The sequence below is a fragment of the Cervus elaphus genome, chromosome 1, assembly GCF_910594005.1.
Source record: "Cervus elaphus chromosome 1, mCerEla1.1, whole genome shotgun sequence".
NCBI lineage: Eukaryota > Metazoa > Chordata > Mammalia > Artiodactyla > Cervidae > Cervus > Cervus elaphus.
In genome coordinates this window covers 96,184,922-96,197,940 of record NC_057815.1, presented here as the reverse complement: position 1 = coordinate 96,197,940, position 13,019 = coordinate 96,184,922, and the positions used below count along the sequence as shown (strand labels likewise).

At 47.1% G+C, this 13,019-nt stretch overlaps 1 protein-coding gene across 2 annotated transcripts; it reads left to right on the top strand.

Annotated features, from left to right (window-relative positions):
• The first annotated feature begins 4,525 nt into the window (after positions 1–4,525).
• BTBD18 (BTB domain containing 18) lies at positions 4,526–12,459 on the top strand. 2 transcript variants are annotated; one of them, XM_043913959.1, is made up of 6 exons: positions 4,526–4,610; positions 4,956–5,089; positions 5,259–5,371; positions 5,506–5,626; positions 6,257–6,424; positions 10,397–12,459. In XM_043913959.1, the coding sequence occupies exons 5-6, from the start codon at positions 6,301–6,303 to the stop codon at positions 12,457–12,459; spliced, it is 2,187 nt and encodes a 728-aa protein (XP_043769894.1). In that variant the 5' UTR covers positions 4,526–4,610; positions 4,956–5,089; positions 5,259–5,371; positions 5,506–5,626; positions 6,257–6,300. The 2 variants fall into 2 exon arrangements, with proteins under 2 accessions (XP_043769894.1, XP_043769890.1); XM_043913955.1 differs by having other exon boundaries at positions 4,591–4,831.
• The last annotated feature ends 560 nt before the right edge of the window (positions 12,460–13,019 follow it).

The following is a 13,019-nucleotide window of genomic DNA, read 5'->3' as shown; positions in this document are numbered from 1 at the left end:
GAAATTTTTTTTATGCTTACTATTATGGTCATTAACTATATGAAAATGATAATGATGAACTGAAAATTTCCTTTTTCTTTCTTACTGAAAAATCTAAAAATCTGAAGACGGCTACCAAATGAATCTTCATAAAGTTTTCATAATTTATTTTTTTTTAATTTTTTTAAGTTTTCATAATTTAAAATAGTGGTTAAGAGCATAGGTTCTGCAGTAAGGCTGACTGGCTTCAACCGTTTCTCCTAAGTATACCTAATCAAGTAAATGTGCTACATACTTTGTGGCTCTCCAGGCGGCGCAGTGGTAAGGAATCTGCCTGCTAATGCAAGAGACTCAGGAGAATGGGTTGAGGAAAATCCCCTGGAGAAGGAAATGGCAACCCACTCATCTTCTTGCCCGGAGAATCCCATGGACAGAGGAGCCTGGGGCGGGCTACAGTCCATGGAGTCACGAAGAGTTGGACACGACTGGGCAAGCAGCACACACATGCTGCACTCTGTGCAACCCTGGAAAAGTTATAGAATTTCTCTGTGACTCAGTTTCTTAACTATAAATGGAGATAATAACTATATCTCTCTCATAGGACTATTGAAAGATACACATAAAGTTCTTAAAAAAATACACATAAAGTTCTTAAAATAATACATGGCATACAGTGTAAACTCAATAAGTTATGATTATCAATATCTACCCTGCCAAAAAATTTTCAATAGCTCAACATTGCCCCAAAATAGCAACGAATGAGAGGCATCCATCATGTGAGGGCACCTTGCACTCATTATCCCTAACTTCTAAAACACCACCATGGAGACAGTATTACCACTGTTTTACAGATGAGAAAATCAAGGTTCAACAAGGTTAAGAAACTTGCCTGAGCTCATCCAGCTAAGGAGTAAACCCTTATCAGTCTAACGCCAAACCTATGCTATTTCCATTACCTTACACTATGGTCAGGATAAAGGCCAAGCTCCTCATCTGTTTTCAAGATCCATATTTATTCATCCAATACATTAAAGTAACATTTATTAACCATAATCTGACACTCCTTATCTATCTAAACTGGAATTCAACTCCTCAGCATGAAAGTGCCCTTCCAATCAAGTTTATCTGATCATTATCCACCCCCTCATATTTGGTCTACAGTCTCATAGACCCTCTCATTTGGTCTCATGTGGCCAAAAAGAACTTCTCTCAGAAGTGCTGGAAGGCCAAACAGACATCACAGCACCTGTCTGATGGGCTTTAAACAAACTAGAATGGGAACTGAATACATTTGACAAAGAAACAAACAGCCTTTAACTCTCATTGCCTAACAATCCTTTCCAATTACCTTATCACATCTTTTACCTCTACTTTCCATCTACTCCTAGTCCTGCACAGCAAGTTTATAAGCCAAAGATGATTGTCAAAGGAAAACAACACCAGAAATCAACCAGTTTGTTGATTCACTGGTTCCTAGATGAGAGCCATTTTCTAGAATAAGCTATGATTTTCTAGAGATGGATTAGTCTCGTTTCCTTCACACCATCACTAACAGATTGCAAATATTTTGCCTTCCTTCCTTCCTTCATGCGTATGTGTCTGTGTGTTTTCCTGTCTCCCCCACCAGAAGATAAGCTCCATGAAGGCATAAAAATTATCTTTCTAGTGTATTCCCAGAGCTCAGCCTTGTATATCATATTTAGCAACACACGAATAATGAAATGAAGTCTGTTGTCTTACTAGTTAAATAATCCTGGACAAGTCATTTAACATTAATGAATTTGTAGATAACATTCAAAATAAAATTATACACAAATTTTTGAGGTTTGACAGAAAACAGCAAATTCTGTAAAGCAATTATCCTTCAATAAGAAATAAATTTTTAAAAAATTATATACAAATTTAAAATGTTAACTCAGTGATGAAAAGTTGTTAAATTTATCTGAAACGGCCATCTTCAAATAAAGAATCATAAGGAATAACATTCACTGAGGGAAAAACTGTTTATAGTCACTGAATAGAAAATAAAAAGACTTGTTCCTTTTGGGTTATTCTGAACACCTACTGTAAGCCATGCACTCTTCTGGACGTCAAGGATGATGAGACAGACAAGTATCCTGCTCTCAAGAAGTTTACATTCTAGCTGGCGCAGGGGAAATTGCAGAAGATTAACAAATAAGATGTCAAATGGAACACTATGCAGAGATCAAACAGACTGATGAGAAGGACTTGTGGCTTGTTCTAGATTGGATGTCAGGGACAAACTCTCTGGACAAGTGACATTTAAGGAGAAATCTGAATGGTAAGAAGCAGTCAACCTTGAGAAAGTATGAACATAGTAACTACTAATGCCAAAGCACTGAAGTGCGGGGCTGAAATACACTGGATCCAGCAGAACATGTTGGAAATGAGGGAGGTATAGGTGGGAATCAGAGTATAAAGGCATCTATAGGTTAGAGAAAGGAGTTTTGATTTTATTCTAGGTGAAAGAAAGCCTGTGGAAATTTTAAACAGCAGAATGACATAATCCAATCAACGTTGTGAAAAGGTCTGGCTGCTTATGTGACAAATGGATTAAAGTCCGGGGAAGAGTGAAAGCAAGGAAATTAGTTTGAAAGTCAAGTTGCAGTGATATGGAGCTGACTATAGTAGTGGCAGTAAAAATGGAGAGAAATCAATGGATGTGTTCAGAGAAAAAGGGTTGTTTTTATTGGAGGCTTTTTTTTTCTTTTCTTTTTTCTTTCTGTTTTTCATTTCATTTTTAATGCATGGAAGACTACACTCAGTACTCATTTTTACAACTCTCAAAGTTTAACTTCTCCACCCACAACCATCATCACATACACACAAAGAAAAGATATCATAAACTGAACCATGAAAATAAAACTGTACTTAAAAAAGAAATGTTAAAATTATTATATAGGGCAGAGCATTGTGCTGTAATGGCTTTACTTCTAAAACAGCCTAAAACTATAAATGCCAAGAAGAAGAAATTTTTAAAAATCCAACTCCAAAAAAAACACTGGCTACCCATACAAAGGAAAACAAAACATTTTTACTTCTTTCTCCGCTCTGATGGCAACACATTACCATCCTAAGTTCGCCATTTTTGAAGCCTTGGGTAGGATGGCCATTTTTCATTCCCTTTATAAAATCGACTAACACAAGATTTAACTAAACTGTTGTTGCACTTAAAACAAGCAAACAAAAATAAGTGAGTCCTCTCTACCTCTTGAAAATTAGTCTAATCCTGATAACAATATATTTCTGAGAGAATGCAATATTTATATTTTCTTGACAAACGCCATAGAATCACCTACGGTGGTACTGCACCTGCCGAGTCAAGGCTCCATTTCCACAGTAACAGATGCTGCAAACAAGCATTGTTCCGCCTTTTTCCCTTGCTTGCTTTCGTGTGCATGTGTGTGCATGTGTGTGTGCGTGTGTGTGACGCGCTGGCAGCATCTAAAAATCTGTCCTCCTCCTGCGAAGTTTTATGTCCTTTCACGAACTGCTACCTCTTCAAAATATGACGGCAACCCCAAATGTCTTTCTGTTCCCTGCTTCTTTCTCCATCTCAAGGGCAGGGAGCTCAAATTAGGGAAAAGATTACCTGACTTGGCAACCCATGCCCCGCCCCATATTTCGATCAACCACCTCAGATCCTTTTGAAAAGATGTAAGATAGCAATCAAGATACACTTGAGCGCCCAGTACTACTCACCCCTCTCCGCTTCGCCCCTGGACAGGTTCCCCCTCTCTCAGGTACCGTCCTTCCTGCCTCCGGCCGGGTGACCGCACCACACTTTGTCCCTGGTGGCGTTGGATTCGGCCGGCTCCGGCCAGCGCAGGACGACACCGGGCAGCTACCTGAAGCCGGAACCCAGGTCTTAACACGCACGCGGCAGAGAGCTGCTGTGTGGCTTTCCAACGCGGCTTGGCGTGCTCTCAGAACGCGTGATCTCGAGATCATTTAATTTTCGACCTCATGTTTTCACAGCATGTTTCCGGCCAGGAGGTGCACTAAATACCTCAAAACTGGAGATCCCTCCGGATAGAGTTTTGCCCCCCGCCTCGGGTCACCAGGTCTCCCAGATGTGGGTCTGGGGTGGATTCTATCACAAACCTGAAATCAGGAGGCAGCCCAGGGACCTTGTTCCAGAACATTCCTGGCCTCAGGAGCCACCTAGTATGAGAGACATGTGGGACCAGGTGCGACTGGCGCCATCCGGAAGCCTTGGCCTCATTACGCCTGGGGCACTCTCAGCAGGACCGAGGCCATCAGCATCCTCCTCCACAGGAAGCCGGAGGTGTCCTCCCACCTCCTTGAAGCCTCTTTTCCCTTTGTTTTCACCGGGTGCCAAGGATGAGGCCTGCTCCTAGAGAATCCCTTACTGGCGGTACCTTCCCCCTGTCTCTCGCCGGGGGAGCGCTCTTGCCCCCCCATCCCCCAAGTCCCTCGAGACTTAGCTTCCCGCCCAAAGCGCCCCTCGCCCTGTGATTGGCTGTCTGAGGGTCCTTGGCCAATGGGGGATGACGTATTCGCCCGGCGTCAACCCGCGAGGCTGGGGGAGGAGGAAGCACGTCGGGTCTGCGACGTGCGTGCGTGTGGTGCGCGAGGACTGGCGCGAGGTGTGTGGTGCTGGCTGCGTGGCCTCAGGCTTTCGCTGTCACCCCACACCCCACCCCCACCCGCTTCCCGGTGCACGCGTGTGCCGGGGCCCGCGGCAAGACGAGGGCATCTGGGGGGCGGCTGCAAAGCCCGTGCGGCCGGAGGCGACAGTGAGGGCGAGCCTTGGATTCGGGCCTCCGGGACCCGCACTCTCCATTCCCAGAAACCTTCGCGCCAAGAGGTCTCTCTTCAGAGGAGTTGGGCCCGGGGCGCTCGGAGCTTGAGGGGCACCCCGCTTTGCAGGGCCTTCCCTGAAGCCCTGCGTTCCCCGCTCCTCCAACCCCGATTCCTTTGCTTCTGGACAGGAAAGGAGACCTCGGGACGCCGTTGTGCAGCTTTGCTAAGCCTCCCCGCGCCAGGCTGGAGTGTGGGAGGAAGCAAGGCAGGCTTGATCGAGGACCCGAGAGCAGGAGCATCTCCTCCCGCGGAGCTATTCCAGGTTGGGTCTGGGGGCGAGGCCCAGTGCTGGTGGGTCGGAAAGTTTCCCCCAGGGCCTACGTTTGGGCCCTTGAAACCGCTGCCATCCTCCACTCCCGTGTCTCTGGCTGGGATGGAATTGAACCTACGGTTTCTTAATTTACCTTTTCCACTCTTTTCTTTCCCGATAGTTTGACGTGAACCGTTTGGAGCCCTGGTGCCACCTGACAGAAACCTGCATGCCAGGAAAGGAACACCACCCGTGCAGCGTGTGAGGATCTCAATACAGAAAACTGGAAACGTAGTAAGCCTGAATTCCGAATACCCAGCTTGTGTTGGGAAGGGGTAGAATTTAGCATAATCATCCTTGCTTCACTGTTAGCCAGATAGTTAACCAGATCGACAAACCTGAAGACTAAATTCTGTGCCAATTTCCAGGCGGAAACAGGCTTCCTTTGGACAAGAACATCTGAACCAAGGGTGGCAGTCTTCTCATTTCGGTTGGAGACCTTCTCACCAAGTCCAGCAGGTCCTCTTCTTTGCTGTGCACCCTCTGCTGGTTAGTGTGATAGAGTGAGCTTGGAGAAAATAAGGCGTGTATGACTTCTTAGAGATCATTAATACTCAATAAGTATTTTGTTAAAATGTGTTAAATGTGGGAAGTATTCCCATGAAACTCAGAAATGTGATGCTCAGGAAGAATATGAGTAGTCAGCACCGTAGGCGCTGAGTCCCTGGTAATATGAATAAGGAAGGTTTAAGGATAACAAGAAGTCCATTTTTGTAGTGCTAGTTCTGTGCCAGGCACTCACAGTGCTAAGCAGTTTGGTAGAAATTAACTGATTAAATCTCTCAAACAGCCTTATGAGGTTAGTACAGAAGTATTATAATTCCCATTTCCTAGCTAGATCAGAAAAGTAAGACTCAGAGAAGTTAGATCATTTCCCTGCAATTATACAACTAAACCAATAAATAACAGAGCTGAGATTCAAATCTAAGGCTATCAATGAACTCCCACCTGTAACCACTAGGATATTCTTAAGATACCCTTGGGGGCACAATTCCTGGGTTTATGGTTCCTCAATTCATGCTTTTGTCTCTTACTTTCAAAATTTCCCTGTCATTTTAAAGATAAAAAGAAAAAAATTAGGTATGACCATGCCTCTGAAAGGTGTTATCTCACCCACAGGAATCTGATCCATGAAAACCCAGAAAGTTTGTTAAGAGACCAACATGTGCTCTCCTGCCAGTCCCAAAATCCTGTACAGGAATCCCCGGTTCCTGCGGTTAGCGTTTCTGCAGCTTTATCACCAGCAACAGAGTGGTGTGTTCTGTGATGTCCTTCTGCAGGCAGAAGGTAAGAGACTAGTAGGGACTCAATTGAAAACTCACCATAGACTAAGAGAAAATGATTTTAGGGCCAGGCAGTGAAGGACAAAACCAGGAAAGTGTGTAATGATTGCCTTTAAGTCCTATTTGGTAAACACCTTTTTCTAGGACAGGCACATTTTTCAAAAGTGAAAGTGAGATTATACTCCTTCTCTTAAAAAAAAAAAAATGAGCTAATTATAAAGTGCCGTAAGTGTAGGATTCTGTAAAATGTGGGTAATGTGGTAGTGGGATGTTTGTGAAGATTGAGTTTAACGTACGTAAAACACTTAGAAAGGTACTTTTAATGTACTAAGGAGAATGTAAGTATTAGATGGTCCTATTATGTATTTTTCTGTTTTCTTTTTTATTTCTTTACTATTTGGGGCTGCGCTGGGTCTTTATTGCTGCACCAGCTTTTCTCTAGTTGCAGTGAGTGGGGACTGTTCATCGCAGTGTGCAGGCTTCTCATTGCAGTGGCTTCTCTTGTTGCAGCTCATGGGCTCTAGAGTGCATGGGCTTCAGTAGATGGGTCCCTGGGCTCTAGAGCACAGGATTAATAGTATGGCTTACTTGCTTCTCGGCATGTGGGATCTTCCCAGACCAGGGACTGAACCTGTGTCTCTTGCACTGGCTGGCAAATTCTTTACCACTGAGCCACCAGGGAAGCCCTGTTTTCCTATTGTTTTGCCAAGCAAGTAACTTCTTCTCTTACTAGTTCACTTTCTTCATTACCAACATTGTGTAACACTCTCCAGTTTACCAAGTACATATAGTGTAGTTTAGTTCTCATCTTGATTCTTAATGACAGCCTTGTGAGATAAAGAATGTTGTATGGTTCCAGTTCTACAGATGTGCGAATTGAGACAGTGATTTAAGTGATTTGTCTGTTGGTTCTCTTAGTAAGAGTTTCGCTTCATTCCTTTATTCAAAGTAAACCAAAAAAGTATACTGTGCTAGCATGGGCACATAGTATATATGACAATAAAGTCCATCCTTATAAGGAAACCATGAAAGGGGGAGATATTCAAATAACCAGTGCATTCAGATAACTGGGCAGTATAATAAATACCATTGGGGTAGATATAGGCTGATACAGGAGCTCAAAAGAGGCACATACTTCACAGACTTGAGGAGGTTGGGAGACGGGGGTCAGGGAGATTTTCTTGGAGGAAATAACCTCTTAGATGAGGACAAATAGAAGTAGGAAGAAGTGGGGAAGGATTTTCCCAGGCAGAGAAAACGGCATGTACAGAGATTTAGAGGTATGGACCAGAGGTTTGCAAGTGGTTCATTATGGCTATAGAGCACAGATTGTAAGAAGTGTATTGATCAGAGCTGTGGCTAGAGAAATTAGCAGGTCTGAAGTGTTATACCAAGGAAGTTGATCTTGTCCTCAGAACACTGGAATTGTACTTGTGGATTTTAAGAAGAAGGTCATAACTGCTTTAGAAATAGGACTCAGGCTACAATGAGGGGAATTATTAGATTGTTATTGAGTCCAGATAGGAGGCTGTTTTGGGATCCAGGAGAAAGGGAATTGTGGCCTGAACTAAAGCATTGAGAATAGAAAGAAATGTACGGTTTATGAGCTATTAAAGAGAAGTATTAAAGAGTTATACAGATGTGAAAGTTGCACCATAAAGAAGGCAGAGTACCGAAGAATTGATGCTTTCAAATTGTGGTGCTGGAGAAGACTCTTGAGAGTCCTTTGGACAGCAGGGAGATCAAACCAGTGAGTGCTAAAGGAAATCAACCCTGAATTCATTGGAAGGACTGATGCTGAAACTGAAGCTCCAATACTTTGGCCACCTGATGCAAAGAGCTGACTCATTGGAAAAGACCCTGATGGCTGGGAAAGATTGAGGGCATGAGAGGAAGAGGCTGACAGGGGATGAGATGGTTGGATGGCATCACTGACTCAATGGGCGAGTTTGAGCAAGCTCCAGGAGATAGTGAAGGACTGGGAAGCCCGTGTGCTGTAGTCCATGGGGTCAAAGAGAGTCGGACACAAATTAGTGACTGAACAACAGCAACAAAAAGAATTTACAAAACTTGCTGCAGTTAAGAACATAGACTGAGGTAGCCTTGGGTTCAAATCTTGTCCCTGCTCCTTCAGTTCAGTTCAGTCGCTCAGCCGTGTCTGACTCTTTGCGACCGCATGAACCAGGCCTCCCTGTCCATCACCAACTCCCAGAGTCCACCCAAACCCATGTCCATTGAGTCGGTGATGCCGTCCAACCATCTCATCCTCTATTGTCCCCTTCTCCTCCTGCCCTCAATCTTTCCCAGCATCAGGGTCTTTTCAAATGAGTCATCTCTTCACATCAGGTGGCCAAAGTATTGGAGTTTCAGCTTCAACATCAGTCCCTCCAATGAACACCCAGGACTGATCTCCTTTAGGATGGACCGGTTAGATCTCCTTGCAGTCCAAGGGACTCTCAAGAGTCTTCTCCAACACCACGGTTCAAAAGCATCAGTTCTTCGGCGCTCAGCTTTCTTTGCAGTCCAACTCTCACATCCATACATGACTCCTGGAAAAACCATAGCCTTGATTTAGACGGACCTTTGTTGGCAAAGGAATGTCTCTGCTTTTTAATATGCTGTTTAGGTTGGTCATAACTTTCCTTCCAAGGAGTAAGCGTCTTTTAATTTCATGGCTGCAGTCACCATCTGCAGTGATTTTGGAGCCCCCCCAAATAAAGTCAGCCACTGTTTCCCCATCTATTTGCCATGAAGTGATGGACCGGATGCTTAACTAATTTTGCACATTACTACACTATGCCTACACTACAGTTTACTCATCTGTAGTAACAACTACCTCACAGGGTTGCAGTGAAGATTAAAATCAATTCTGGTAAGAGCCTTAGGTGCCTGGCACATAATAAGGACTCGAGCTATTTGTTTTTTAAAGAAAACTTAATATTTGATTAGATGCAGTGGGTAAGAGAAAAGGAAGACTCAAATATGACTTTTGTTTTCAGGCCTGGGCCATTGGGTAAATGTGTTATCTTATTTTGAAGTAAAAAGCAGGAAGTTTGGAAGTATGGGGAATGGTGAGTTTACGTTCTAGAAAGGTTGCATTGGAGGTACTTGTGGGACATCCATGTAGTCTTGCAGGCTGGGGCATGCCTAGTATTTCAGAAGAGGTATCTGGGCAGAGGTTGGATCTGGGAATCATCAGCAAGCCTTTGCTAATGGAAGCCATGGGAGAGGGGAAAATTTCCCCGGAAGTGCCCATAAAATGAGAAGGGGGCTCAGGACAGTGGCTACCAGGCAGTGGAGAGATTTCAGGAGAGAACTGAGCCCTGATTGAAAAGTGAAAGGTGTATGTCACTAAGTCGTGTCCAGCTCTCTGCGACCCCATGGATGTTCCTGACCCAGGGATGGAACCTGGGTCTCCTGCATTGCAGGCAGATCTTTTACTGTCTGAGCCTCGAGGGAAGCAAGCCCCTGATTATCCTAATTATCCATATCCAAAGCTCATGGTTTTTATTAGATCACAAGCAGCTTCTGTACAAATTTTTAAACTCTTGGGTGAGTCAGAAACATTTATTCAGCAAGTGTTTGATCCCCTACTTTGTGTCCAGTACTGGGTATTCTTCAGTGAGTCAGACAGACAAGGTCCCTGTCCTTGGAGCTTAGAAGTGTAGTGAAGGAGATGGACAATTCCAATGCAAATAGCTGAATGCTGTGATAGCTACAGTGCAGCTAACCCAAACGGTATGGCGGAAGAGGGTTAGGGAAGGCTTTCTGAAAGCCTAAAATAAATCTTTAAGGTTAAAAAATGAGTTAGCTGGGTAATGGCAGAATCTTCCAGGTAGGCAGAAGAAACAAATTTCTCCTACTTGAACTTCCATGAGGGAAACTGAGAAGGGACAGCAGATTCAGGTAGTAGCGGCTGTGTTTGACCCATGAACTTGCCAGTCGGCCTGAGATAGGTACTTGGGTTTCCCTCCAGGTGAGGCAGTCCCAGCCCACTGCTGCATCCTGTCAGCCTGCAGCCCCTTCTTCACAGAGCGCCTGGAGCGGGAGAGGCCAGCCCAGGGTCGGAAGGTGGTGCTCGAGCTGGGGGGCCTGAAGATCAGGACCCTGAGGAAGCTGGTGGACTTCTTGTACACCTCCGAGATGGAGCTATCTGGAGAAGAGGCCCAGGACGTGCTCTCCGCAGCCCGCCAGCTCCGCGTGTCGGAGCTCGAGTCCCTTCAGCTAGAGGGTGGGAAGCTGGTGAAGGCCCCTCAGGGCCGAAGGCTGAACAGGGAATGCCTGCATCCTCCCAACCCCGCGCCAGTCTCTGCCAGGGTGGTGGCATCCAGCCGCCGGCCTCGAGCTCCCCTGCCTGTCTCCCAGACGCCCTGTCCTCTCGGGGCAGCGAGACTGAAGTCCTCGGGGAAGGAGGAGGGGCACCCGGAGAAGAACCACCGACAGAACCCGGAGAACTCATCTGGCACTCTCCTGCTCAAGAGGAAGGCCAGGGCCTGCCCAGCTGCACAAGAAACAAGGGCTTCACCATCGAGCCATGGTCAGGGGCCCAAAGAAAACAGGAGTGGCCCCGCCCACGGTCCTATGGCACTCTCCCCACCCAGCTTGTACACCTCCGTTGACGAGCGACTCCTGCCCAGGAAGATCAAGCTAAGCCGCTCAAAGCCGTCTCCCGATGTCTGCACGTCCAAGCCCGCCAGCCTCCTCAGCGGACCCAGCTCAGTGCCCACAGCCCCTGGCCGGCGGCTGTGGCGGCAGAAGAGCACCAATAAGGGAGTGCCGGAGGACAAGCAGAAAACGGGGCGAGCCAGTCCCCTCGGGAGCAGCCCAGGCACCTCCGGTCTTGGGAAGACAGGTGGGAGCAAGAAGCGGAGCCCCGAAGTCAGGGCCCCTCACCCAGACTCTGCGGAGGAGGGGCAGGTTGGGAGAGTGAAGCTTCGCAAGATTGTCAACGGGACCTGCTGGGAGGTAGTTCAGGAGCCTCCCCTCAGGATCTCTCAGGATAGCCCTCAAATCCCAGAACTCAAAGACTTAGGGGAGCCTCTGGGGACACAGCCATCCTCAGGTAACGAGCAAGACCTGTCATCCTCGAGAGCAAACCTGTGTAAGGACTCCCCCGTGTGCTCCAGGCTACAAGACACTTTGCTCTCTGCCGGCCGCTCCCCAGACCACCCAGCGGAGGAGTCCGAGTTTGGGTCCAGCCCAGAGCTGGCGGGGAAGGAACCTGGACTGGACGTGGACTGCGGAGAGCCCTACACGTTCAACCCAGCCCTGCTCGGGCAGCCCTGCGAGGCTGAGGAGTACCGCATCACCAGCACCGCCGCCACCAGCGAGCTGGAGGAGATCCTGGACTTCATGCTCTGCGGCTCCGACATCGAGCCGCCTGTGGAGTGTCTGGGGAGTCCCCAGGCTGAGGGCTGCAGGACCCCGAGTTACCACCTGACAGAAACAGGCAAGACCTGGATCGAAGGGGAAGAATGGTGTTTGCCGGACGTGGAGCTCTGGCCCAGGGAGCTCACAGAACTGGAAAAGGAGCCTCTTGGTGAGAACAAAGGGCCAGCTGGGCCCTTCAGCCCCCTAGTCCTGCCCTCTGAGAACAAAGAGCCAGCTGAGCCCTTCAGCCCCCTTGTCATGCCCTCCGAGGTAAGTGAGGGGGAGGAGGTGTTTTCAGTGGGAAGCTCTTGGACTCCAGACCTGGAAATTAGCAGCTCCCAGCCACTGGAAGGTCAGACAGACAAACTTCTCCACATGGACTCCCTTGACCCTCCCCAAAGGTCCTATGGAGACCTCTCGCCTCCCTGTTCAAACTGGGTGGACACTGGCCTGGAAGTGTCCCTATCAATGGATGAGGTATTATACCCAGCTCCAGAGGTAGGCAAGGAGGGATCTGGCAACTCTGAGTGGGTGGGTCCACTTCCTGCCAGCCCTGAAGAGGAGATTGATGTAGACTCACTATCAGAGGGGGTTGTACCTACGAGTATCTTCTCCGTGTGGCCTGACCCTTCCTCAGAGTCAGAAACAGAGGTAGATATACTAACGTAGTAGCAGAGCGGGGAGGTCGGGTCACAGGGACTGAGAGGGTGGGACATGCTGGCTAACAGAAGGCCCACCGATAGGCCAGCATATGTCCCTGTCCTCTTAGCACCAGAGGCAGGCATACCTGTAGTTCTCCTTCCCTCCCCAGGCTTTTGGAGCCAGGCACAAGTCATTCCATAGGTAGAAAATTATGAACTGGAATCCCCTTACTTCTTTTATAATCTTGTCTTCCAGTTAGTGACAGGTGAAACAATACGCTGTGTGGTCACCACTCTAGTGGGTCATAGGTGACAGCCAAAGCCGGCCTCCCCAGTCAGCTAGTCACTAGTACCTGGGGTGTATGGCTTAAGTCACTGCCAGCATGGGAAGTGTGGCCCAAAGCTCCACAGGGCTGGGAAGATGTCCTGCACCATCACTTCTGAGAAGTGAGGTGAGAAAAATAGTTCCTTTTATTTCCTTTCCCCCCATAGTTTTTACAAGTATTGCCCATGCTCTAATAAGGACCATAGGAGACCCAGGTTAATTGGTGACGTCAAGCTATGAGGAATACAAGGACCAATCCCAAA